We start from the raw sequence: 27466 nt of genomic DNA on the forward strand, positions 1-27466 counted from the left end.
CCCATCTGGGAAACTTCCGAAGTCCATGCTGATTCAGGACCAGGGTCTCAGGCAGGGTTCTTCAGTTATTTTAGGGGCAGGTTGTGGTTTCCCACTGGTGATCATGAAGGAATGACAATCCTGCACCTTCTCATTTATCATAGTGTCATTTCCACGGTACCAAATTTTGGTGCACAGTCACGCTTTTGTCTTCACCACTCCTTGGTGACCGTGGCGGGCTAAGCCAACCACTCTATCCCTCAAGCATTAGGGCATCACAATGCACCTCCCCAGCAATAGCAGTCCTTCACTGCTGGTGCTCAGTTAATCTCTGACCCTCCAGAGTTATGTCATTATTGTCTGTTCAACAGGAGTCAACATTCCGGCTCCTTCCAGAAAATTCTTTCACTGATTCCGGTAGAGTGCTTCCTTGGCCTCAGATGCACCTGTGTCTGACATGGTGACCATCGATAGTGCTCAGAGGCATGCATCATGCATGACTATTTGCGTGAACTCTTCCGTTCCCACGTCCTCTTCACTCCAGCCGTTGCCAGGCTGCTTCTGGGGGTGACGAGACAAGTAGTCAGCCGAGTTGTTAATTCCAGGGAGGTACACGATAATGAGCGAATTTGGTTGCAGCTGCACTGCCCACCCCTCAATGGGGGAGGGGTGGGGAGGTGGCGCATGTCAAGATGTCACCACGAAAATCGGGACCAGTGGCTGTGGTCAATGATGACTTGAAACCACTGTCTGCACAAGTGTAGGAAGGTATGGCAACATGCCCATCGGATTGCCAGCGCCTTTTACTCAATCTGAGCATATTGAGCCTCTGCTTGCATATGTAATGGTGACCCATGACCCTGCACTCTTCTTTTGCAAGTACAGTTCCTAGCCCAATAGGCTGGCATCCACAACAAGTTCTGTCTTGGGTCGTGGGGCAAAGTACGCCATAATGGCATCAGCCAGCAGTGGGTGTTCCGTTAATTTCTTTTGACTTCGTCAGGCTTTCAGGGATTCGGACAAGGTGGCCAGGTTCAGAATGAACCGGCCAGAGGAGGTCGCCATCCCAAGGAAGTTCCATACCTCCGTGGAGTCCCGGGGAGTTGATGCTTTCCTTATCGCCTCCACCTTCCTGGGGGTCACCTTCTTGGGGTCCCTCCTAAGCCCCTCTCTCGAAAAAAGATATTCAAAAAAGTCAATGGATTCTCATAGAAGTACCCGACCGGCCTCTCCAGCGTCACTCTGATTCACATGTGGTATTCCTCCAGTGTCTCACAAATCAGGATATCATCACTGATGTTTAGTACACCTACAAGGCCTGACATGGTCTCACGGATGGTGTTTTGGACCATGACTGTCGCCGAGGATATGGCAAAGTTCAGCCCCCAATATTCCTGTGGCCCAAAAGTGATGAGAACATCATTATGTAATGATTGGCTAGATCCAGCTCCAGCTGGTGGTAACCAACATTGATGTCAGGTTTTGAGAACCACTGTGAGCAGTTGAGGTCTGCCACAATGTCGTCTATGGTCAGGGTGATATGCTGTTCTCGCCAAATGGCTTTACTGGGGAGACAGATGTCACACAGAGCCTAATCACCCCAGATTATTTGGAGTTGGGTGCTATTATAAGGGACGAGACCCAATGTGTAGGCCCAATGACCTTCTTGATCCCCTCTTGCTGCTCCAAGTTCAGCTGTTCCTCCTCCACTAATGATCAGAGGTGGAATGGCACTCTCCAATGTTAGAGTGCTGTGGGTCTCACAGTCTTGTCGATGTGCAGCTGCATTTTGGTGTTCTTGAGACATCCTGGTCCTTCGAACAGCTGGGGAAACTCCTGCATGATCACACATGTCCAACTCATGAATCTGTCTCGGGAAAAATACCAGACCCAGGTCTTCAGGTGTGTGGCCAGCCAGGAGGGTACCAGTGTTGCCTTCGGTTAATGGAAGCGAGCCTTTGTCGATCTACCTTCGTTCACCACCCCAACTTCCATCGCACCCACCAGGGGTAACAGCTCCTTGCCTCCGTAGGAGTAGATCCTCACTCTAGTGGGAGCCATCTCGGGTTGTACCACTATCCTATCGAACTGGACGGTGTCCATGACATTGACAGATGCTCCTGTGTCTATTAGTGCCCGAATGAATGTATTTCCGATCTCAACTGCGCACATGGGTGTTAGGCGCCTTCGATTGCCTTCCTTGCCCGGAAAGGAGATGGTGAACACTTCGTTATCATCGTCCCCATCGGTCACTGGGCTGGCTTTTGGGCTGCTCCATGGGGGTTGGTCTTCGGACTCCTCCTTATCAATGGACAATTGAAACAGGGCCAACTCAGCTTGCCCTTATGACTGTTCTCAGTTCCCTTCCTTCACTCTGGCACACATTTACAAAGTGGTTCAGTCATCCAAAGCGAGAGCACACATGCCCCGAGCAGGGCAGACATCTGGTGTTCGGTGGTAAAGACCACAGTTTACACAACTGCCCTCCAGTTGTCAAAGTGTGTTGAGGGTCTGTGGTGGAGCCGGACATCTCTGAATAGCATCCACCTGTTACTCTTTCATCTTCACAGCCCGAGCAACGCTAGGCAGGGCTGTGCATTTTGCCAGAGCCACCTCCATGTCAGCCACAGAGCTTTGTGCCAACTCATGCGACCTTCCCAACTCCAGAATCTCATAGAAAGTGATAACTGGCTGGTGCAGGATGAGACACTATAGGACTGCCAACCTGCAGCCTTGTATCACCTCTGCTCTGATCTCCATCGGTTGGTCAATGTTGACACATGTGCTCATCAGTTTCCACATGCATGCATAGAATAAGTCAGTGACTTCATCCTCAGCTTGTCTGGCCTGTCACAGGCCAAACAGCTCGTGTTCTGGGTTTATCAAAAGTAATGCTTCAGCCTCCTGACCCATGAGCACCATCGTGGCATGGCTGTCCTGGGTCCAGGTGCTCACTAAAATGTGCCAATGCCATGGCGATGAGTGGGTGCACGGAGAGTGGGTTAAAGGGGTGGGAGCTCTTGCTACTATGACATTATGCGAGTCACTCTGTGGTCAGGAGGACTTCAGTAGCTGTCCCGGCCAGGGGAATCATGTAGGCAGCTGCTGTGTGTGCCAAACAATCGCCGAACCAATTGACCTCACCTTCTGGGCACCCCCATGTCGAGCCCTGCCACGTGCTGTATATTTAGGCTTGTAATCACATTGAGTGGAGGCCAGATAAGTACTCAGAAAGGCTAAACGCAAAGAAAAGCTCACTGCCAAAAAAAGTATCCTTCTTACTCCTTCATAGTCTTTTATTGTAAGTTCTTCAATAGTCTTCCTTCTCGCCAGACGGGAGCAAACACTAAGCCTGTCCCGGGGGGGCGGAAGCATAACAAGTTACAACCCAGGCATACTGGTCATTATGGGTAACATGTTGGTCATATCCGACATGCTTGTGGCCATGGCGTGTTCAAGGCATACATGGCATTATGTTGGACACCTCTTGAATAAAGGAAGCCATGCTCGGTGTAGAGCTGTTTATCATTAGCATATTTGTGGCCACCCTTTACAGAATGAGTCAACCTCGCTATTCTCTGTGCACCCTTGGCATAATGGGGGCCATGCCATAAATGTAGACATCCTAGTATATTCTGGAAATCCTTGGAATAATGGTGGTCATCCAGGGGAATAGGAATAACAGTATTTACCAAAAGTAATAGTCATAGCATAATGGTGGACACCTCTACCATAAGATGGACATTAGGGGCATAGGTTGGGCATCCCTGAATCTGGTGGGTACCCGTGGTTTAGGAGAAGCACTCCTAGCATATGCTTATCATACAAGGGCATGTAAAGCATAAAAAATGTCCATACCAATATTGTTTTTTTAAAACGTGTTTTTATTGAAGGCACTGCATCAGAGGATGTCATTAACATTTGTCATATCTATACTTTTGCATCATAACAACCCTTTTGTTGCGGTTAATTGTGTACATGACTTTACATCACCGCCCGTGAGGTGGATTACTGTATTCCAGTGTGCTTTGAATTAAGAGTGAAAACAACAGTTGAAAATGTAGGGATAAACCTTATGTATTTACTGAAAATGAAAGTTCACATTTGTGGGCGTAGATAGTTGTTTACAGACAACAGCAGGCTTTTACTTGGAGAAGTTACATTTTGTTATCTGGAATACAAACACTGCATTTGAGAGCAAAATATGTGTATTTTCCTAATGTGGCAAGCTACAGTTTTAGGAAAAATTGCAGATTTGAGTAAAATGAAAAACTATCATTCCAATTGAAAAAGTGTGCATTTTAAGAAACTAGAGAACTTATGTTTAGGAGTAAAATCATTACATTAAGTTGTTAAGTGAGTGGTAATTCATGATGACCTTTACCAGCTAGTTGCTGATGTCAATTTGTGTTGTGTCATGGGGCACCTGCTGTTATTGCTGCTGCTTCATAATTTACATAGAAGCATTTTACTATTAAGTATGTAGTATTTTATGACATCATCATTACTACTGCCTGTGTCTAAGCTATAGGTTATGCATCTGTCTGAACCTAATTCTGTAGCGAGCAGTAGTTATAGTATCAGAGCTTGTAACACTTGTTGAACCTGATGTACAGGCTTGATGACTATGGTCTGAAAGTGCCAGATGTATTTAACATTAGGTTTTTACACCCTTGTCCTTTTCAAGTAGATTCTCTGCCACAACATTGACCGAGAATCTAATTTGAAGATTCAGGATAAAAAAATAAAAGGAAATCCATTTGGATAGGAAAGATACAATACATATCTTCCAAAAAAGACAGGAAGGGGCAAAAGCGGTTACAACACTGTCGGAACAACGCAGTGCCAGTACAACGCAGGCACTACAACAAACGCGTGGTTACTACACATTCCATTACAACGCAAGTCAGTGCAACGACTTGCTTTACAGAACTCAGTGTTGAATTTTAAATCCAAAACCTTCCCTACTGTTGCACTGACTGGGGTTGGAATAGTAAAATATACTATTCCAAACTCCAGCTTTTCCCTAAAGCAAGTTGTTGTAACCTTCTGTGTTGTAATGGAACGCGCGGTAACAACGCGTTTGTTGTATAGCACGCATTGTAAAGGAATGCGTTGTAAACGCATGCGTGAATACATTGCCTATTCACAAGAAGTCATGTCAAAACCAATACCGTGCTCCAGTGAACGTCCTAAAAAAAAAACAGGTGTTACCTAAATGTAAGTGAAATTGTACTGAAAAGGCAGTGTTTTGTGACATTGTTTCAGCATTCATTTGGGTGGTTAATCTCTTCCCCTTCAATATCCAGTTTCAAAGTTCACCAGCCACCACTGAGTAAACCAAAATGGTATTCTAGAGATCCCTGCCTTTTCCTTCTGAATCATTTCCCCCTCTTATCCCAATGCTGCACCCCTAGCGTTTCCGTCTAAGGGCTGTACCTAGCTAGAGTCACTTAACTCCTTGGCCGCAGCGCGAATTCGGCAGCAATGCTGGGGGGTGGGGGTGAGCGCAGCGCTTCCACGCTCGTGACGAAACCACGCCGTCATGAGCCACGGGCGGCGTGTGCTCATGACGGCGTGGTTCCGTCAAGGCCCCGCCCGCTCACTAATTCGCCCGCACAGGCGGGGAATCAGTGCTGCGTGGGATGAGCGGCCTGCTCATGACAGAACCACACCGTCATTAGCACACGGCACCCGTGGCTCATGACGGTGTGGTTCCGTCATGAGCAGGCAAGGGGTTCATTCACGGTGGGCAGATAACATGTAATACCAGAACAGAAAAATACATCATTTCACATATTGTCTGATAATTATGCCTTAGCTTAATGTTACGGATGAAAAAAATGGAGCAATATATGCCACTGCTTTAAGTTAGAACAGGAAAGATACAAAAAGAGAAATCTAAGTTAGTAAGCACTACACTTACCTAGACATTGCCCATTCAAACCTCTGTATCCATCGGTGCAGGGAACACATGAGTAAGCCCCGGGAGAGTTAGTGCATCTGTCAGACGGGCAAGTACTCGGAGTCAGGCATTCATCAATATCTGAGTAAAGAAATATAGGTCAAAACCATAATTCAGGAAGAAGAATGGGCTTAGCTTTCCAACTCGCTACCTCACAACGCAGTTCAGCAGGTGCTTTGTTAAAAAACAGCTATGCTTGCAATGGCGCCACCACGCTGACAAAGACATTCTCCTCAATAGAGAAATGAACCAATTTTATATCATGTGTTCCTTTAGAAAAGTAGTTATTCCATTACAGTCTTTAATCCTTTGTTGCCCTGCAGATATATATTTGATTCAGGGTTTCTGAATAGGTACATAAGCTTGTGAACAAGTTTCATTTATCTGCTATTTTAGGTCTTAGCCAACAGTAACCATCACAGTGTGTTTGGGAAATAGATTGGATACTGCAAATTTACATCGTATTGGTGGTGCACATTTTTTTGCCTTTCCTCATTTTTTACCCTTTATTTTCGTAAATGCATTTTAACCAATTTTGTATGTACAGTAAATTCATCACTGATTACAAGGTACACAGCACTTTACCGGTGGAATTAGCTTTTATGATTTCAGAGTGGAAACTAGCTTTCCAACACCTCGACACACCAGGCTCAAAACTGTCCTGCAACATTGGATCCGGCAAACCTACTACCAGAACAAGCATTTACAATGCAATGGTCTCGGCAGCATTAAAGGTAGAGCTATTGGCATTGCTCAAGATTTTTTAAAAATCATAAATAAATGGCATTGTCATTTTGCCAATAGCTTCATCGCTTGCATTTGCGAGACCTATTGCATTAGCACCAACACACAGAGTAAGTAGTAGAGTGAGAAGTGGACAGTGAGTAGGAGAGAGTTATTAGTAAAGAGTATTAGAGAGCGCATCAGAGCTTTGTGAATAATAACAGCTGTGAGCCCGTGCCTGAGGTGCATCATCAGAGCTGTGTGAATAATAACTGGGTATACCATTACTCATCACATTTGAATATGTCAAGAATCGAACCACTCAGCACAGCTTCCCGTCACAGCCACCCATCTTAACCACTGCACAATAGGCATCATATCCTGTCAAATGTAAAACCTCACTTGGGAATATCTCAGAAAATCCATAAAATCACCAACACAACTCCCAAACTTCTATAGTTGCTGGCACCTAGCGCGAAAGGACCAGGACAAGATACCTTTTGGGCCCAGACACGTCTGGTGCATACTTTCTATTGGAACGTCCAAAGTGTACCTTATTGCAGGCCTATATGGTGTATTCCTCCCTGCAGGCCCCGAAGCTTAAATCACATTTTAATCCGAGCGGTAGAGAAGACACCAGCATTTGGAGCCCAACCCTCGAGACTGAAACGTAAAATGTATTATTGGCTTTGCTAGTTGAAAGAAAATGCTTTATTGGCCTGCAGACTATCAATTTGGAACCGTGAGGAAGAGAAGGTGATCCAGCTCCTCTCTGTTGCAATCGAGAATTATTGAGTAATGAACCTAAAAACGAAAATTTTATGTTTTCGCCTTATCACCGCCCCTTTTTTATTTACTGAATAAATATAAAACTAACTTCAGGGTTTAAAATACCATTGTGTTTTTTTTTTTATAAAACACCCGCCTAAGCAATGGCAGGAATTGAACCGATGATTGGAGACTCCTGCAATCCTGGCTTGAACCGCTACGCTATGGGCATTGCTTCCAACTTATCATTGAGCAGACTGCCATGCGCATCCAATATTAACAACAGTAACGTTTACAGCTGTAATACATTGACCACTCCTGCTAAAAGCAATTATAACGCTTTCTGTTTCCCACAACTGCTTTCATTTTAGGCATATTTATATAGCACATACTCGACTTACGAGTATTGGTGCGCTTTACATGAGCACCGTATTTACATTACACACTCAGTTACGGGAGTTTAAGTGATTTGCCGAGAATCGCAGGATGTGGACGTGAGCCTCGAAACCTGCTTTTTCCAACACCAAACTCGGCAGTCTAGCCGACGGACCACATCCTCTCTGCTTAAGGTAGTTGAAGCCACGACGCTACCTAAGACGGGCGGGCCCCTGCACAGCATGGCAGCCTCATTGTTGTGCCACAGTCCGCCGCGGCCCCCACCACCTTATATATCGTGCCGCCTGAAATGGGAGCATCTCCTGAGCACCGTGCTAAAAGCACATATCTCGCTTTGAGTTTCCCACAACTGCTTTTTTTTTGCATATTTATATAGCCCGAACTCGACTTACAAGTATTGGTGCGCATTACATGAGCTCCGTATTTACATTACACATTCAGTTACGGGAGTTTAAGTGATTTGGCCAGAATCACATGATGTGAAAGTGAGGCTCAACCCTTGCTTTTAATGTCGCAGCCCGCCATGAAAAACAAGTCCTGTAGATCTATTGAGGTCTTACAGTAACATTCTTCTTCAAGCGCCAAGAGGCTATTATGGTGGTGGGGGGCACAATATAAGTAAATAAAGTGCTGTATTATATAGCACAGACAAACCCCAGGGGGCTGTCTATTCTCGCTCCCTGTCTTCGGGAACATATATTTTCCTTTTGAAAGGGGCGGTGGGGAACTAGGTTGTCAGCAGCAGCCTGAATCAGCAAAAAACCTGGAGGCAGCGCAGCCCTAAAAAATCCAAAGATCTGAAATCTGCGTGTGTGTGGAGGGGGCGGGCGGGGTTTGAAACAATCCTGAATTGAATGTCATGTTGGAGTCAACTGACAACGCCGTTGACTAGAAACGGACAAGCATGCCAATCAGCACAGAAAGAAGACTGCAGCTGAAATGGGGTTATTTTTGTTCCTATGGATAGTTGTACAAATTGACTACGAATTCTTTCAGCGGAATCCACCCTTACTTTTAGCCAGTGCTTTTATGCTATTGTACGGAAAATTTTCTGCCTGTGCGAGGGAAATCACCTTAAGCACAGCCTGCAAATAATAGCAGTAAAGGTATGCCAGTAACTGCACAAAATATCTGTTGTGTGACCCCAGTGGAGAACAACAGCGCACCTATATCTGCACAAAGCGCAAAGAGGAGAAGTAATTGCAGAGGCAACGCTATACGTATACCCAGTCTGCTAACTTTAGTAGTGGCTCTACAAGGCCTCTCTTGCTTTCTGTGTCGAGAGCATTGGTTGTTAGGCAGAGGCTGTCAAGATATTGCCTGCATACAGTGGTCTCAGAATAGTGTTTGGAAGTTTACATTAATTATACATGTCTAGGGGAGATGTTAGCAAGAGCTGGAAAGTTGAGCCGCCGCCATTTCTCTGCTCTGCATCTGTCACTTTAGCAGGGTCCCAGGGCTCCACTTCAGCCGCAGAAAGGTCAGCCGGGTCAAAGCTCTCTTCTGGGTAATTTTCGGGCACTTGTGTGGGTGTCTGGGATCTGAACAGGAAATGTGTTGGTCACTAATAGAACAAGCTCCGACGCTTATCAGCGCCGCGCGCCTCTCTGCAGACTCCCCCTGCATTCCAGAGAGGCCCGCGACGCGATCCGCTCTGCATGCAATGCTGTAGAGACAAGACCTGGCCGCGCGCACAATGTTATCCTATTGGGAAACGCTGCACGCGGCCAGGTCTTGTCTCACTTCGGCGTTCTCAGACTGCTGAGACGCCGACTATAGTTCTCGGCGAGAACGCGCTTTCAGCGCGTTATAGCCGAGACCTAAAAAGCAGCTAATCGTGTTACTGTCACAGGATGCCCGACGGATCCTGTAAATTGATTTTCAGAGAAAACAGCTAATCCAGACTTTTTGATAGGGGGCACGACAGACTTGGCATCAAATACATTTCTTCCTCCTCTTGCCTCAAAACAAAAGTCAACAACTTATTGCTTTGATATTTCAAGGACAACCGTTTATAAAGATGCTCCCCAAGGATCTACACCCCTCAATAAACCAACAGTGGAAAAAAACTCTCCTAATATCAATGAAGATAATACTATAGAAGAGGATAACCAGTGGACAAGGGTACTCTCAAAAAGATCCAAAAACCGAATGAAAAATGCTAAAAATAAATCAGCTGAAGGGCAAATGAATAAACAACACTCAAACGAACAAGGGGCCAATTACAGTGAGGCAAACAACGTTTAAACCCTTTTTAGGGCAAGGGGAGTAGGTAAGAAAGTTGCTGAACCCCAGAGAATACTCCAAACTTCAGCTATTCTGGTGTTTGATTCTCGTCGGTCGATTATAGAGCAGTTTCCTCTAGTAAGCAAAGCTCACGAACGACACCCTCTCTATTGCATCCTCAATCAGCTCCTACACGACCTGCCACTGTCAAACTAAATGAACATTCGGGAATGCAGCTGGATTATAACACAAGCGTGCAAAAAAATGAAGAATCCGCATACATAGCACACCTAGATGGTAGCCTTAATGGGCAGGAAGCCTTCCTCGGTAACCTTACTAAAACACTCGATAAATTGCAACTTCAAGCATACAAGAGGATTTTTAGACTGCTACAATATACAAGAGGCTGCATGATCAGATTAGAACTTTGGGGCCGATTACCATGGCGGACGGACAAAGTCCTTCCGCCATCGTGGTGCAAAAGGGACCGTCCGCCATAGATGCGGCGGTCCCGCAACACCAATTAGGATGCGTCCGCCACTGTGGCGGGTGCACCCTACATTTTTAGCATTGTGGCAGGCGGTGCTCTCAGCACCGCCCGCCACAATGCTAAAAATGCATGAATGCATTTGCATTAACAAAGCCGCAGGCACCGCGCGGTGCCTGTTGCTTTGTTAATGCAAATGCAGGGGGGTACCACAGGTACCCCCCGTGTGCACCCCCCACCTCAGCTTCATTCCGGGGGCCCGCAGGGGGCCCCCGAAGTGAAGACCATATGCCTTTCCATAGTGGCATCGCCGCTACGGAAAGGCATCTGTTTTGGCAAATCATAATATGGCTGGCGGTGTCTAATAGACACCGCCAGCCATATTAAACCTTTTCCGTCCAGGCCGCAAGGCGACCGGGGCGGAAAAGCGGCGGACGGTGTTTCCGCCCGCCGCGGTCCCCCCCCGCCATTGTAATATGGCGGGGGAAATAGGTGGCGGACGGGCACGGAGGGCGGAAGGATGGCCACCGCCTGCATGGCGGTGGCGATCCATCCGCCATCCTAATCGGCCCCTTCGTTTAGAGGCTCGAAAATAGTCTAATATAGGTGCCTTCTTAAATTATCCCTATAGGACTATCAATGCCCCACCGTTTAACACCTTGAAATCAGCTCTTCAACAGATCTTTACCCAATAGAAGAATCCATGGTCAAATTATTTAAATAAATCAGTGGACACTTTCCAAATAGACAGGTCTGTGCTGAATAACAAATCGCTTTTGCACCCAGCACTTAAAACGATCCTGAATGTCCTGCACATCTAACCTGGGCTTCTAATGGAATTCTATTACGCATATTATCAAGCCCATTATCATTGTTTTAGCAGCAGTTTCCTGTCGCTAAAACAGCGATAATTTTAACGTTACATGGCGATATTTGGCAAATACATCAGTGTCCTACAAGTATTACTTAAAAACACTAACCAGACCCTCCAGGATATCGCGATTTCGCGATTTCGCGATTTGCCGCGAAATCGGCACTTTTTAAAAAATGCCGCGATTTTTACAAAAATGCCCGCGAAATTGGCATTTTTGTAGAAATCGCGGCATTTTTCGCTATATCCTGGGGGGTCTGCTTTATTCAAAGACATGCACCGGTTGCCCCACACCTGTAGATGATCTACAGACACTGGGGTCAGAGGGTTAAAGCAGCTCGGCTGCAGCTGGCAGTGTGAAGGTCTAGGCTCTTTGTCATTCAGAGCTGCCCGGGACTGAGCTCGTTCGCACCTCTTCCTGGCCCACACGAATGACAATGGGAGCCCTCACCTTGCACATCAACAGGAGGGGAGGGGGGGATGGGTTGTTGTCACAGAGGATCGGCCTATTTTTGCAAGGATTGTAAAGACACTTTTTTTAAACATTGTGGAATGAACAAAAAACTTTTGTTTTTACTTTTGGATGAAACCGGGTATTTTGTTTTCAAAGTTTCCTCCGTTGGATTTGGCGTTTCTTTTGCGCTGTACTTGAAAGTGGAGGTTGTACAGCAGAAGGGGGGGCTTGTTTTGAACCATGGCAGAGGGGGCGGCCAGAGGGAAGTACCGCATCTACAGGAGCGTGTCCTTCAAGCGCCTGGAGATCAGGAGCGCCCCGGCGGAGGGGGCTGGGGAGCCGGAGGGTGTCGCCCGAGCCTCGGGTGAAAAAACTCCCCGGGCTCCTCTCCGCTCTTTGAGTGTGTCCAGAAAGCTGTCCAAAATCTCCACTGCCGGTGCCAGCAGCACTCCCAGCCCGGAGCCCAGGCGGCCCGCCCGCTCCCATTTGCCCTCCGTCAGGCAGCTGTCGGAGCGCTTCAGTGCCGCCCCCAGGGGGGCAGAAGGGCAGCTCCGGGACGGAGGGGTTGTTCATGCTGGGACCCCCGAGCGCAGAGGACCTCTGGGGGTGTCCCCCGAGCCCCCGCTTCCTGCTCCCCAGGACCAAGCGAGAAGGCCCGAAGCCCCGAGGGTCCCTTGGATGATTTGGCCCTGGAGGGCCTGCGCAAGGCGGACCCCAGGGAGCAGACCCCCGAGGCCTCGGCTCTCTGGCCCAGCGTCACCGAGATGCGCAAGCTGTTCGGGGAGAGCTTCAGCAGGTACCCCAGGGGCCCCGAGGAGGGGAGGGCCCCTGGGCAGACCTGGAGGGACCCCCTGCTAGCTGGCTACCCCGAGCACTTCAAGCACCCCTGGGCCGAGGGCCCCCCGGCCACCACAGCTCCTCGGACAGCTTGCCTGGGGCGCCCTCCGCCAGGCGCACGAGCCTCGGGAGTGAGGGCAGGCCGCCTTCCAGCAGCAGCACCCCCGAGGGCAGCCTCTGCACCTATGAGGATGAGGGGAAGGATGGATGATGAGGGGAAGGATGGATGGATGATGAGGGAATGGATGGATGATGAGGGGGTGGGTGAAAGGATGGATGGATGATGAGGGGAAGGATGGATGGATGAAGAGTGGGTGGGTAGATGGATGGATGGATGATGAGGGCAAAGGATGGATGGATGATGAGGGAAAAGGATGGATGGGTGATGAGGGGAAGGATGGATGATGAGGGGAAGGACAGATGGATGGATGGATGGATGGATGATGGGTGGGTGAAAGGATGGATGGAAGGAAGGATGGCTAAGTGAAAGGGTCGATGGAGAGAGAAAGGGAGGATGGATGACTAAAATAGTGGATGGGTGGAAGGATTAGTAAGTGAAAGGATGGCTGGATTGGTGAAAGGGTAAATGGCTGAATGGATGAGTGAATGGATGGATGGGATGAAGAGTGGATGGATAAGTGTACAGATGGATAGGGTGAAAGGGTGGATGGATAATGGAGATGAGTGAAAGGATGGATGAGGGGACCAACATGCAGTTCGCTACTGTGTAACAAGTGACCACTTGGCGGTTTTGACTGCTCTTTCTCTAGTGGTTAGGTCTGTCGAACGGGCATCCGGTGGGATATCAGGTCGTGTTCAAAATACACTGTACTATTTAACGTGCTTACTAATAAAAGGGGCGATAGGTATAGCCATCATTAGTGCAGCAGGTACTGTGGCACCCAGCTCTAAGGCTATTGCAAGACACAAACTGACCTGCAATGGTACGCCTCTTCTGGCGCAGGGCTTTGCAACGTGACGCATCTGGGAGATGCGTCACATAGTAAATACCCCGCACCATGGTGCATCTTTTGCGCCGCCGCTGCGTCACAAAAGTGACGCAACAGCGGCGTAAAAGCAGCGCAAGGGGCTTGTAAATCTGCCCCAAAGTGTCTACATTGTAAAGAAACCAAATATACATAGCTTCATGTTGTTAAATAACTAAAAAAACTAAGATATCTGTGTTTGTTGTAGGAAAAATGGCCACATAAAATGCCGCTAAATTGCCGCTAAATTTCCATATTTGTGCCGCTAAATTTGCTATTCCATGCCGCTATATCCTGGGGGGTCTGACTAACAAGTCTGATTACCACTCCTACTAAAAACACCAAATCTATATATTTTTAAGTTTTATATGGCTATTTTTAGTATGCGTTTGGATAGAACCTTTTTAATGTTTCTATTAGCCTTGCTGCCAGTACATGATTAGACAACTATTTGCTTTATGTCAAGTGTATATGCAATATATGCACTGTTTGCACAGTTAAGCTATTTTGCACTGTATTGAGCTGGTATTTAGCCACTGGTTTTATTTATGATTCCCGAGTTTTTAAGGCATTTAGTTAAAATCGGCCCTACCTGCGTTCTACCACTGAGATCGTCTATGCTTGTCTTTCAGACCATATGCACTATATGTACAGTTTGCATACCTAAGCTGTTTTGCACAGTAATGAGTTGGTTTCTAGCCATACGTTCTGTTTAGGATTCTCACACTTTTATGGCATTTATTTAAATTCGGCCTTTACATGTGCTATGTCCTTGAGATTATTTATGCCTGTGATAATAACTTTTATTGTTTTCTTTATCGGATAAAACTTGAATATTTTCAGCCTTTTGCACACATTTTGTAATGATTTTAATCAATTATTCAAAAAGGAATATTGACTGACTTGGAACAGCATATTTTACCTAAGGTTACCTAAAAGTTATTGAGTGCACCAACAATATGCATGAGGTTCAGAGATATCTCCCTGAAAGGCTACCTGCTAGCCAATAGCATTGCCTAAGTAAGTGGTGCCTCAAAATGGACTTTCTCTTCTTCTGTCAAAAGCTTGATTAGAAACTTCTTGAGGAAATATTATCTATTGCAATTTGAAGAGCGCCATGGCCTTACACTAATGAAGTCCTCATCCTCACTCATTCAAGGTATTTTTTCTAATTCTTTCAGCTTTAACACCAAGGTCACGAGCCAATCAACAGATGATATCTCTGCTCAACAGGATATCTATTTGCTGACTATTCTTGTCTCCTGCAAAGCTTTGCACTCTCTCCTCACTTCACCCACATCTCCTTCCAGCCCGCTACAATTTTCTCTCCTTGTTTTCTTCTCTACGCCTGTCTTTTCCCGAACTACCCACTTCCTTTCTGCATTAACTATGCTTTAGATGTGGGAACAGAACTGCCATCTTGATGGTAGTTGAACACGTTGATTATACATAACTGTTGCTGACCTATCCACATCTCTAATGAGCTGATGGTGGTGGTCCAGTGCTCTTGCTACAAAGAGTTACAGCAATGCAAGTTTTAGATGGCCCTGATATGGGGTAAATCTGTAGCTCGGAGTAAGAAAGGATTGTACTACACTAATGAAGACAAGTGCTTTAAATAGGCTGCTACGGCTCGGTAGGGAGTATCAGCACTCTTTTTATTTTGAGAGGGAGAATACCGGAACTTCTCAAGAGAGACATAATACTTTTAATTGGAGAGTTACCAGTATATATCAGAAACAAGCAGGTACTTTGGTACAGAGTATCTGCACTTCTATTTTTCCATTTCAATCACTGCTGAAGACTACTGCAAGAAGAAATGGAAGAAAGTGCTTAGAAGTAAGTAGGATGAAACTGAAGCTCAACTAACTAACACATTGAATTACTTTACAGCTCACAGTGTATTTCTTGCTGTTCTCTCTGTATTTAAACTTCACTCAAAAAGACGTTCTATAGCTAGTACATGGGGCTTCCTCTCATACACAAAGATGTGGTGCAGTATTTACACTAAATAGGAAGTAGGAGCTGTCCCTCAAACGTTGGCTGCCAAGTCAAATGGCACTGGCAGGCACTAAGAACTGATGGAGCACTGTTGACTGGAAACAGTCTCCATTTTAACAAAGTGAAATTCAACACTTGCAAGAATAAATTACTTTATTTTTCACGAACTTGGACTCTCACACGTCCTCTGAATTATTCTGTACTCAGGCAGATTCAGAAATAGAAGTTTAATGAACTATAGTAATACCAGATAAGAACAGTTTTTAGTATATGCATCAATAAGTGGATTCTGAAGTCATTCATCTTTTCAAATGTTTCAAGGGCTTCTACCACAACTCAGTCATACCAGTTCAGCCACATTTTGCTTTATAATGTAATGTATCATTGTTGCTAATTAGAACAAGCCCAGAGTTGCCTCTTGAATCTCCCTGACTCTGCTCTTGGGTGAACAAGCTCGGTCATGTCCCATAACAACTCAGATTAAATAAAACATAGTATATCACGTGTGTCATTACTGATTCAAACAACTTCTAAACTATTTTGTTTTTCTGCTGACCTGCACTTATTGATATTAGATTTGAGCTATTTTCCAACTGCATAAGACATTCGATCACGCTTCATATGAACTCCGTAATTCACAGCAGATCCAAAAACCACACTTACATATGAGTGCCATTTACACACATATTTATAGACGATTCTACTTTGGAGTCATAAAATAGAGGAACACTCAATATTTGACATTCAATTTACTAAGATTTGCTACATCTGTAGTTTCAATCCTAGATGCCAAGGTGTGATCAAACACAGCAGTAACCACAGTTTTCAGCCTCCAGTGTATCTGGCAGCCAAGCCTAAAATACCTATGGGTGGCCAAGGGATTCTGAGCAGACAGACCTTCGATCTTGTTAAAGGGATGAATCTAAAAAAGTAGAAATCTGGCCATTATTACGCCAAAATAAAGTCTCCTATAATAACCACTTTTTAGATCTTGAATCAAACTCTAATTCAATGTCAATGATGCAAGTCAATGTAAGAACAACTTGATTGTTTGTCTGCATCTTTCAATAAAATAAGGGTACGATACGCAAATATATGTTCCGCAAAAAATGGTTGCAAATTGAACACAGAATTTTTGTCAATCGGTTCTGATTTTTTAAACTGGCCTTTGTTCTAACAGGCTGGTTAAAAACACAATTGCTATTCGGAGTGGGTTCCGATGCAACCTACTGCATCAATATTCAAGAGGTAGGTCGAAAATGAGACTCGCTCCGATTCAAAGCCATAACAGGGATGGTGGCCTGCTGGGACACCTTCCCCTTTGCAAATGGGTTGCCACCTTCTTTGAAGAGGTCTCATGTTCGCCTAAAACAATGCAAAGCATGTCCAGGTGCATAGTACCCATCAGACTACGGTGATCACTTAATCCCTTTTTATAGGGAACATTAAATAATGCATCTTAAATGTTGTGTAAAAGTAATCATATCATATCAATGCCATGCTTCTGTTTAGACAAAACCTGCAAAGTCAGTTTTTAAGCAAGAACCCTAAAAACATCGTTTTTCTATGATTCACCTCCAAGTCATGGAGACCTTAGTCAGACCAGATACAAACAAAAGCTTCCCTTTGTGTGCCTAGTGAAAAATACAGAAATGTTATCTTGGCATCATAAGCTGTTCCTCCATGAGAGCGTAGGGGCATTGACCCCTGTTCCCAGTAAATCGTAAATCATACGTTCTTATATAGCACCTTTCACTGTAAGGTCTCAAGGCGCTTGCTTTGGGAACCCGTCCTGGCCTTTCCCTGCGAGATTACCCCTACTGGGCATCCCCAAGGTGAAGACCAGGCATCCCATCACGGTGGGGCCGTAGTGGAGTTTAAGCAAGCTATTGCCCAGAGTTGCAGAGTGTGAACCCACGATTTGAGTAGGCACCAAGGCGAGAATTATCGAGTCCGTGGACATTTTGAGCTCAAGGCCCTGCCGCGTCGGGGATTGAACCCTGGTCCCGGGTCTGAGATCTGCATCAGGGACTGCCTCCTCTAACCGGTGAGCCACACTTCTCCAGTGCTGCTATTATGCAATTCTGAATCTTTGTTTAAAAGAAAAAAACATCCAAAATACTTTTTCTGTACCTTACCAGGCGTCTGCAAGATATTCATCATTGCTTCCACTACATGGGGCGGGACTACTACCTTGTCGGAGCTCTCTCTCCCAGCAGGAAATGTGAATGAAGCAAGAAGCTGAAGGCTGTATAACTGTCTGGACTGCGCATGTCAGATTGTCTGGTATTTTGTTGTGGCCAGCCTGACATGCGCAGTTCAGGCTTTAACACTCAGCACAGTCAGGGGCTAGGAAAGCACAGACACAGTCCCATTGGCCTACGATGGAGCGCTGTGTTCGCTTGTCCCAGCCGATCCTTGCACTGTTCTTATGCTGTTTACTACTATAGACAGCATAAGACGAGTGCTTGGAGTGGCTGGGTGTGGACTGGAGGCGTGGCAATGCATGCACTCTATTACAGCCAGGCAGCCGTCAACCCTCGGGTATATTAAGATGATTGTTGAGATAAGGTTTTTCAATGGGCCTAGTAACTAACTCACTGCCATTTTTTCCACCCATTCTCCCTATATCCAGTCTTTTATCCTACCCTCATCTCTCCTCTACTTTTTTGTCACACATCCAACCCGGCATCTCTCACTTTATTTTCTACTTTGTCTAGCTTTTTCTCCCATCTAACTCCCCACCCTCACATTCTTAAACACGAAGACTCGTTTCTTGCCCTAGAAATCCTCAATAATTTATTATTACAATAATACATATTCTCCGTGTCTGCACGCAGGTCCGTTGACGCCCCCTGCTGGCCAGCACAAAGGCAACGCATATCCCTCCTTTGTTATTCTGTGCTTTTATGTGCCTGCCTGGCCCGAGGATGTACAATCAGTGCAATGCTGCTTGCATCTTATAAATGTATGTTTTATTTAGGCAGAATCTTACTCGGGGCACATGACCAAGGCAGGTGTGAGTGGCTATATGTAGCAAGATTACATGACAATGCAGCTTGGCGGACACGGCTTTGCACTCACTCGCAGGGGCGGATTGGCACAGCGGGCAGTCGGGCATTGGCCGAAGGGCCGATGTCTCAGTGCCCTCTGTGGGCCGTTTTTTTTTTCTTTCTCATCCCACAGAGCCAGAGGGCACTGGTCAGAGAGAGTAAAGGAGTCTCTCTGGGGGCCGTGTCATATGGCCCTTGGGCGAGGATCAGCGGTGGCCTCTCCTTGTTCCCCTGCCTTTCCAAGCAATCGCCCTGAAGGGGGGCTGGGGAGCGGGTGATTGTGTGTGAAAATCAGCCTCCCTGGGGGCCAGGTGTTTCTCACGCCATTTAGCCATTCTCACCTCGGCCCCCCTGTAGCCCACACAGCCCATAAACAGTGTTCTGTTTGACGCATTGGTGGCGCCTGGTACTACAATGTTTGTTTGCGCCCCCATGACCTCTTTTTGCACAGATTCTCACACTAATAGGCAATGATTGCTACGAGTGCTTAGTGTGGAAAAACACAAACACAGTGATTGGGGTTATATATGTTAATAAGAGTGTATCGATACCTAAAGAAACAGTTTTTAGCAACCTTAGAACGAGGAAAGATTGAGAAAGTTTGCATGCAGCTCTTTGATTCCGGACCGGTTCATAAGTCACTGTGTTATTGTCGAAGGATTGCAAGTTGTGAACTGCAAGCACCAAAAAACATCTCTGTCAAAACCCACTGGCCTATCTACAAATAAATACAAATCTGCGACAGGCATGTTCCAAGTTGCGCTTTGCAGAAGGCACACTAAACCTCTATGTTACGATTAATGAAAAGTACATGAATCCTATCTTGCCATTATTAATATGCTCTGAAAACTGCTGGACGCACACATCTTTGCAGCATGTGCCTTAACACTGCAAGATATCTTAAAATGCTGCATCTTTGTGACCCACTTAATTAAAGTCAGCAAATATATTGCATAAGAATGACGGGAAATGAGACTTATTTTTTTACATGAAAGAAGCAACAGCTGAAAAGGAGCCGGACAAAATATACGTGCATCAAGGAATCTGTTTGAAAATGTTGAGAAATCGCCTTTAAAGTCTGTTTTATTTTTCCAACCAGCAACTGGTAAAGTTGCAAGCTTCCATGCAGTTATTCCATCCTGCCCTGTGAGCACTAACTTTGTGCTGCACCTGAATGATACACCAGCTTCATAGTCCTCTTACTAGAATCTACATTGTCTTTTGGAAGTCTGGCCATCATTGTTTACCAATAGAAGTGCATGCCTTATTGCCTTTTGTCCAGATATGAAGAATTAAAGCTTAGAAAGCTCAGTGCAATGTGCACCGTCAGAGAGTGAGCAGCATTGTTTGTCTATTTATTGCAGCAGCTACAGCAGAACAAGCTGTGTGCTCATGGGGCTCCCGCCCCAGGGCTGGCATCAGTAGCTGAGAGGTAAAAAGGTGTCAAGGCTTGGTGGAGGGGGGTTGGGGGGGTCTTTCAGGCCCCACCCGCCCCCACACACCGGGCGACAGACGGGGGTAGAGGCAACAGCGTAGTTCCTGGCTCCTCCATCAAACTGCTTACACACAGAGGGCGGGAGTAAAGCAGAACTCAAAGTCACATCCAGTGTTCCTGCACCCAGAAATGCACTGTGTTGCTAGCAGATACCTTCCTCCGTAGCAAGAAGGAACAGGTAGGAACAATTTTTATGGATTTATTTTACCATTTATTTGCACTATTGAACTGATTCATTTGTGTGCCAGTCAACCTTTTAGCTCTATTTTAAAGGCCTCATCCAAAATGCAGACAAGGGGCGTATTTCTCCATTGCCAGGAATATTAATTAGTTACTTTTGGTTCGTTTTTGGCTGTAGTCTGGAGGTCATTCTGATTTGACCCTGTTTTAGATCATAGGTCAGAATATGGCAATGTGTGTGTGTTAATTTCAAGATATGTTTAAGACTTTGTAATGTGCTTCCTCAAAAGAGAACCGTATGAGCCTCATTCTAAGCTAGGCCATGCTCGAGGCCTAAGCAAAATTTACAAACTTGACACTTCTTTCTCTGTGCAGCAAGATTTTCCTTTTCAAGCATGTTGAGGTTACATATCTTTTTTTACTGGGTTTTTTCTGTTTTCATGGTTATTGCCATCCTTATAGGAGCTTTTCTGCATGCTAATTGCCTCAGGTCTCTTAAGGGCTTAGGCCCTGTTATGCCCAAAACACGTTGCTTTAATCTGCTGCAAGAGGAGGGCCATTTGGTATTGGACAACTTTTTCTGGTTGGTTGCATTTTGTTATAATGCATGTGGCCCACAGAACGTGCTTCACATTTAGTGCTTCAGCATGCTTCTTACACATGGAGGTACTTGTGAAGAATTGTGAGGGACTGTTACACAGATGGAATATTTAAACCAATATCACTAGTTGTCTGTGGGTCATTGGGACCATGATTCTGAGAACAAAGGGTCTTTATTGCTTCTTCTGAGTTCTGTGTGGCATTGGATATATATTCTCTTGGAAAAGTGAAGACTGTTTGTCATTATGTCATTAGAGCTTCTATTCTCCAAAGGCAGAAGTCCAGAGCTGCTCCGCCTCTTACTTTTGTTATTACATGTTCTATTCCCAGAAATTCCTTTGTACTAGTTTCTGATTTATGTGATGATCAGAGTCAAAGACATAGCTGGTTGGGAAAGGAAACCTAACTACATTGTGCAGGGCGTTAAGACTGCAAGTAGGAATTCAGATTTCAGAACTGCAGTGTTCCTAGTCTTTAACAATATTACTGTCTTTATAAGCATTAAAATACTTCATTTACCAAACATTTCTCTACAAATGAGAACTCTGAAAGTAACCAAATGGTGCTTCATGAAAGTGCACCCCCGCGAATGTGGGCCTCTTTTTTTGGCGGCCCGGGCCAAATTGTGATCCCAATCCGACCCTGCTAACTCGAGAGGAGTTAGGACGAATGTTTTTCACTTCCAGGCCTCTGTTTTCTGCGACGCTGTACCTGCCAAGGCTAGGATTAAGGTTTTAAAAAGACCGGCACCCAAAGGGCCTCCTGTGACCGGCCCAGCTAATCAGACCCTGCAGGTCCCCAAAACGTATTTATTTACAATTTTCGTCAGGATCTGCGGATCCTGCAGAATTTTTTTTTTTTTTAAATGAAGCGCAGATTCCTGTGCTTTGTTAATAATCGCCACCCAGGTGGGTCAGATCTCCGGGCACTTTAATAAAGAGGGTGCACAAGGGCCCCCACTCCTGGGGCTTATTGATGTTACACGGGACCGCCGCCTTTGTGCTGGGGGCTATGTGGACCCCCCAGGCCCACCTCCTCCCTGGACAAAGAAATCAGAGGTGTTTTGCGAACCCCCATGCCCTGGAAACCACCATCTCCCCAGGGCAAAAATAACATGCTTCCCCCCTCCTGGGCCATATATGGCCCCAAGGACCACCTCCCGTGAGCCAGTCCCTGAACAACAAAGGAGGGGGGCCACGCGACCCCCAGTCCTCGAGTCATATTTGGCCCTGGGTAACCCCCCCCCCCCACCCCCCCAGGGCCAGCTCAAGCTATGTCCAAAGGAACCCTCCTCCAGGACATAGCTGTTTCTCTGACTTGGCAGGAACTTTAACAGCTCCCGTCAAGTCAGAGCAAACACAAACTCTGCTCCCAGCAAGCAAGAGCTGTGAAACTGCTCTCCCTTGCTGAGAGCGGAGATTTGCACTGTTTTCCTTACCGCTGTCACGCGGACAGGGCAACAGATGAAAGGATTGCTTTCACACACAGGGAGCTGCATGTTTAGCAGCTCTCTGTGTGTAAGATCAATGCCAGCTCCCACAGAAGGCGGTGAGCCGGCAGGGAATGCGGGGGAATTCGGGCTTCCCCACAGTCCCCAACAGTGGTGACTGAGGGCCCTGGACAAGCTCCAGGTAACCTAGAATTTGAAGGCCGGGCCCCATCGGATGCGGTTGCTGGGGCCAAAATTGGCCTGGGAATTGGGGCTCCCCTCCCCCATTGAAATAAGGCCGGGCCCCGGGAAATAGAGTCTCAGGGCCAAAATTGGGAAATCAGCATGGAGAAGTGGGCCGTGCGACCTACCTCCCTCATCGAAATTACCACAGGCCCCCTCCTCATTATATAATGAGAAAATAAACACCACAAACACTGGCAGAGAAACGAGCAGAAAAATGCAAAAGAGAAGGCAAAAAAGGCAAAATAGAGGGTAGAAAAAAGAAAAGAAACAGAAAAACAGAGGGCAGGACAATGAGCAGAAAAAAGCCAAAACAGAGCAGAAGAGAGTAAAGCAGAGGGTAGAAAAATGAGCAGAAAAGACAAAACAGAGCAGAAGAGGGCAAAACAGAGTACTCAGAGACTCACACACCCACTCACAGACCCAATGAGACACTCATATAACCAGTTACAGACCCAATGAGAGACTCATGCACCCACTCACAAACCCACTTAGACACTCACACACCCATTCCAAGACCCCCTCAGGCTCACATACCCATTCATGGATACACTCATAGACTCACACACTCACTCACAGACCCCCTCAGAGACTCATGCACTCACTCATAGACCCACTCAGAGACTCATGTACTCACTCAAGGATCCACTCCTGTTGCGTGTTTATCTAGGTTCCTGATCGATACTGTGACCTTATGCCCCTATTCGGCTATAAATCCATTTATTCCCTATATTGGCATAACCGTTCAAGTGCGATTTTCTGAAAAGTCATCTCTGGCCTCACACGAACAGAGCCACATTCCAGCATGACTCTCTGCCACTTCCTTTGCGACCAATTAGTGCAATGACAGAGCAGTAGTCACTATCTGATATTCCTAGATAACACTCCGAGTTCTTCAACAAGATAAAAACTCAGCAAACCTGGAAATCCCCGCTTGCTATGTTTTGATTAGTAATAGAACTCTAATGAGCAACTGATAACTATCACTTCCTAGTGACATCTTTAATTGACGTCTTATGTCCAGCAAACTTGCGTCAAACCCGGCACCTGTCAGGTATAAATATTACCAACGTTGCCTTAAGCAATGCCTGTTGTACGAGCTACTGAAGCCAGCTGCCTGCACGACCCCGTGTTGGTAAATCTAGCACTCTGTCGCTGCAGCCTGCTATCCTGTGGTGGTGAAGCTGCTGATACCATTATCGCCGCTAAAGCGCGACCTATGGTGCAGTACGCTTAAGGAGCTGAACAGCCGTCCCTCTGCGAAGACATCCAGCAGATTCCAGCTGCCCGCGGACGCTGTCCCCCCTCCTTCCTCGACGCGCTGAAGAGAAGCCGCTGCCTTTCTCGTGCAGAGAAATCCAGTCCCGGCGCTTCCGGTTTACCCTCGCGGGTGACTGGGATATCGAGAGAGACCCCTGAAGGAGATACCAATCCTCCATCATTCTATTCAGAGGTATGGTGTTGACTAAACCCTTAGACGAGAATTCTTGAAACAAACCTTGGCAAAACCAACTTAACTTAAAGCTACTTACTTACTCCCCTTTCACGTGTTAGGCTTAGGTCAGGCACACTGGGGTAGGCTTAGTTAGAAGCACCAGTTGAGTATGTTAGCCTAATGTATATATGACTGTATATATGTTTTATTACTTTTAAACCATTGTATGGCTAAGAAAGCATATCAATGCTTTTACAGTTCTATTTCGCAATACTTATCTTACTGTACGTACTTTTTATAATAACAATTATTGCAATTGTGGCAATACATTTCTCTTGTACGAGAAGAAAGACTGTTCAATAAATGTTAACCCTTTATTGACAAACGCCCGTCTCTCTATTCTCTGCATACCGTGAAAGTAAACTGCACTAGACTGACTGAGTGAAATCTATGTCTATTGTTTCACACGACCCTAGAGATTGACTCTTGATCTGAGGAGCAAAGTTGTCATGTTGCACGGTTGTTGGAAAACTGAATCCCTTCTTGTCTGTGCCAAGGAAGCTGATCACTTCCTATGCAGAGAAGAAAGTTTCCAGTGACCTCTGAGCTAGTTGGTAACACAACCCAATTAAGTTTAGCATAGTCAGTGGAGGCCTGGAATATCCGCAGTTCCACGTCGATACTACTGTTTATGTTATTCCAATGCGCAGGGCCTAGTGGGAAACTAGGAACTACACTACACTCCGAGACTCACACACCCACTCACAGACCTACTGACACAATCATGCACTCACTCACACCCTCACTATCGAAGGTTAGTGGTTACAGATAGAAAATACATTTAAAAAACGTAGAAATTCACTTGGAAAACCAAAGGTTACCTTGACGTTATCGTTAGTAAATAGAGTTTAAAAATCCTAAGAAGTGCACAGAAAAAAATAAAAATTGACAGGGACGTTATAGTTAGGCTCATATTTCACTCGTACAAAACCTGTGAAATTTAAAAGTTATAGTTTGAGGAGCTAACTATAACTTACACCCCAGCAATGCAACACTTATGACCACACATATCACTTCACTCATGAAAATGTCAGTGACATCACTCATGACATCACTCATGACTTCACAAAAGAGGAAAATGCCATCAATGATTGTTTTTGTGCAGGAAAGTGTCCCCTCCTGCACAAAAACAGACTTTCCGGCAAAGCAGACACCCTTGCAACAAAGGTGCCTGTGCTGGTGCATGGCAGCCAATTGTGCACCAGCGCAAGGGAAAGCACACAGATGTGTCATATTGTTGTTAATTGTTGTGTGGACAGTGAAACACGTACCTTTTATCTTCACAGTACCTGTGGCAGTGCCCCCAGCTCAGTACGCATGAGACACATGCACACGTTATAGAAGGATCATACTAGGTGCTAGGGAGACATTTGGTTTGCACACATGTGATGTAATCTGTAGTAATTACAACAATGTGCACATTTTTGGGAAATAAGGAATTCATTTTCTTTTCATTTTTTTTTTTCTTCTTATATTTATGTTTGTTGATATCTTGGCACCAGCAATCATGCATGGTCCAACAACATGAATTTATGTTCAGATGGGAACTATACAAAGGGTTGCACTTTAACCCCTTCGCTGCGGCGGCAATTCCGCCGCAGCGCTAGGGGGGAGTGGGGGGCCGGGCGGCGCTCTCATGCTGGTGACGGAAACGCTCCGTCACCAGCCTCGGTTGCGCTGTGCTTATGACGGAGCGGTTCCGTCATGGCCCCGCCTGCTCAATAGAACGCGCCGCGCAGGCGCGAAATCAGCGCCGCGCAGGCGCGCCGAGCGGGCCATGACGGAACCACTCCGTCATCAGCACAGCGCTACCGAGGCTGATGACGGAGCGGTGCCGTCATCAGCATGGAACCGGTTAAGTGTTGGCATGTACACCAGTGGGGGTCAACTAGGCCTGGATTCTTGGTTTAAACCACATAAATGGCATGAGGAGATTTAGGTGGCTTTTAGGATTGCCTCGGCATAGACTACACCTAAAAGTGCTTAGACCTGTTTTTGTACATATGGTACAAGGTCACGAAAAAGCACCAATACTAGTTTTATTTGATGTATATACCATTTGATTAATAGGTTCTTCAATCTGCACAAGTCCTGAAGAAGCCTAAATTAAAATGGGGCTAAACATTTCGACAATTCCCATTGGTGGGGTCAGCCAATCTTCAACAATTGAATAATTATATGGACACATAATCAAAAGGTTCAGGGCAGGATTACCCACCAATGTGCCACTATTCTAGGACTACCTCCTATGTGGATTGCCTTTAAATACGGAGTTCAGCCACTTCCTAATTAATACGGAAGGAATACTGAAGACAATATTGATTGTGTTTTAGTTGTCACTTTTGTGTGGAGATTTGTGATGATTTCATTTATTCCTCTTTTTGTTTAGTGTACTTTGAACATACACTTCGGATACTTAATTAGCAAGAATTACTACACCATAAGGAAACAAATAAAATGTTTAATGTAAATCATACTCAAATCTCAGTGATTAATCAATGTTTCATTATGGTACAAATAACTGTATGATCTATCCTCATTACATACTTTGTTAGTGTTTGAACTGTATGGGTATGGTCAGGGAAGACCATAGTTGGCTGGTTTGAAAGCGAAGGTCGAAGTGCGCCTACCAGAGGATAGAATCTCTATTGCTGTGGTTGAAAATGCACTCTATCAGGGGGAATGATGGGTCCCAAAATTTGGACAACTATCTCGGTTTTTTGTGTCTGTCTGCCTGTATTAGTGTTAAAAAATGGAGCTAGCAAAGGGCGCAGCCCCAGGGTCAATTTTTAAATGAAGGCCCTAATTAAGCATGAGATGGATTTAGGTGCTGAGATACCAGGGGGCTAGTACGGACATTAACAGCCATATTTCCCTAACTAATTCTGGCTTGTCAGAGTTTTTTGTTTGTGGAATGACAGACTGCAGACCCTGAGTTACTGGATCCAAATCCACATGTGGAGTCCACATTCAGGGAACAAATCAGATCTAATTTACCACCAGTAGTGGCTTCTAGCAAACAGGGGTGATGAGGTGGGGTGGGGCTAGGGGACAGAGGGAGGGGGGAAATATATATTTTTAAAGGACTTACCTTTTTACCACCGACCGTCGCCTCTTCTTTCTGCGTCCTCCTCCCTATACGTCAGGAAGCACACAGCCTCCCAGAATCCCTTGACCAATCACAATGCTGCATAAGCAGCGCTGTGACTAGTCTGAGCGCCGTGGTTTGGTGCTCAGACAGGCAGGCTGTGCATGTTCTCCACCCAGGCTGTAATGCT

The 27466-nt window shown here is 45.8% G+C and overlaps 1 protein-coding gene across 1 annotated transcript in view; it reads right to left on the reverse strand.

The window, feature by feature from the left end:
• The window catches only part of LTBP1 (latent transforming growth factor beta binding protein 1), a 1129437-nt gene that overhangs the window by 212999 nt on the left and 888972 nt on the right, over positions 1 to 27466 (reverse strand). Inside the window, exon 19 of the mRNA XM_086926894.1 lies at positions 5906 to 6025. Coding sequence (XP_086783020.1) covers positions 5906 to 6025 — 120 coding nt within the window. The remainder of the gene's footprint in view (positions 1 to 5905; positions 6026 to 27466) is intronic.

This window comes from Lissotriton vulgaris, chromosome 6, assembly GCF_964263255.1.
Source record: "Lissotriton vulgaris chromosome 6, aLisVul1.2, whole genome shotgun sequence".
Lineage (NCBI taxonomy): Eukaryota > Metazoa > Chordata > Amphibia > Caudata > Salamandridae > Lissotriton > Lissotriton vulgaris.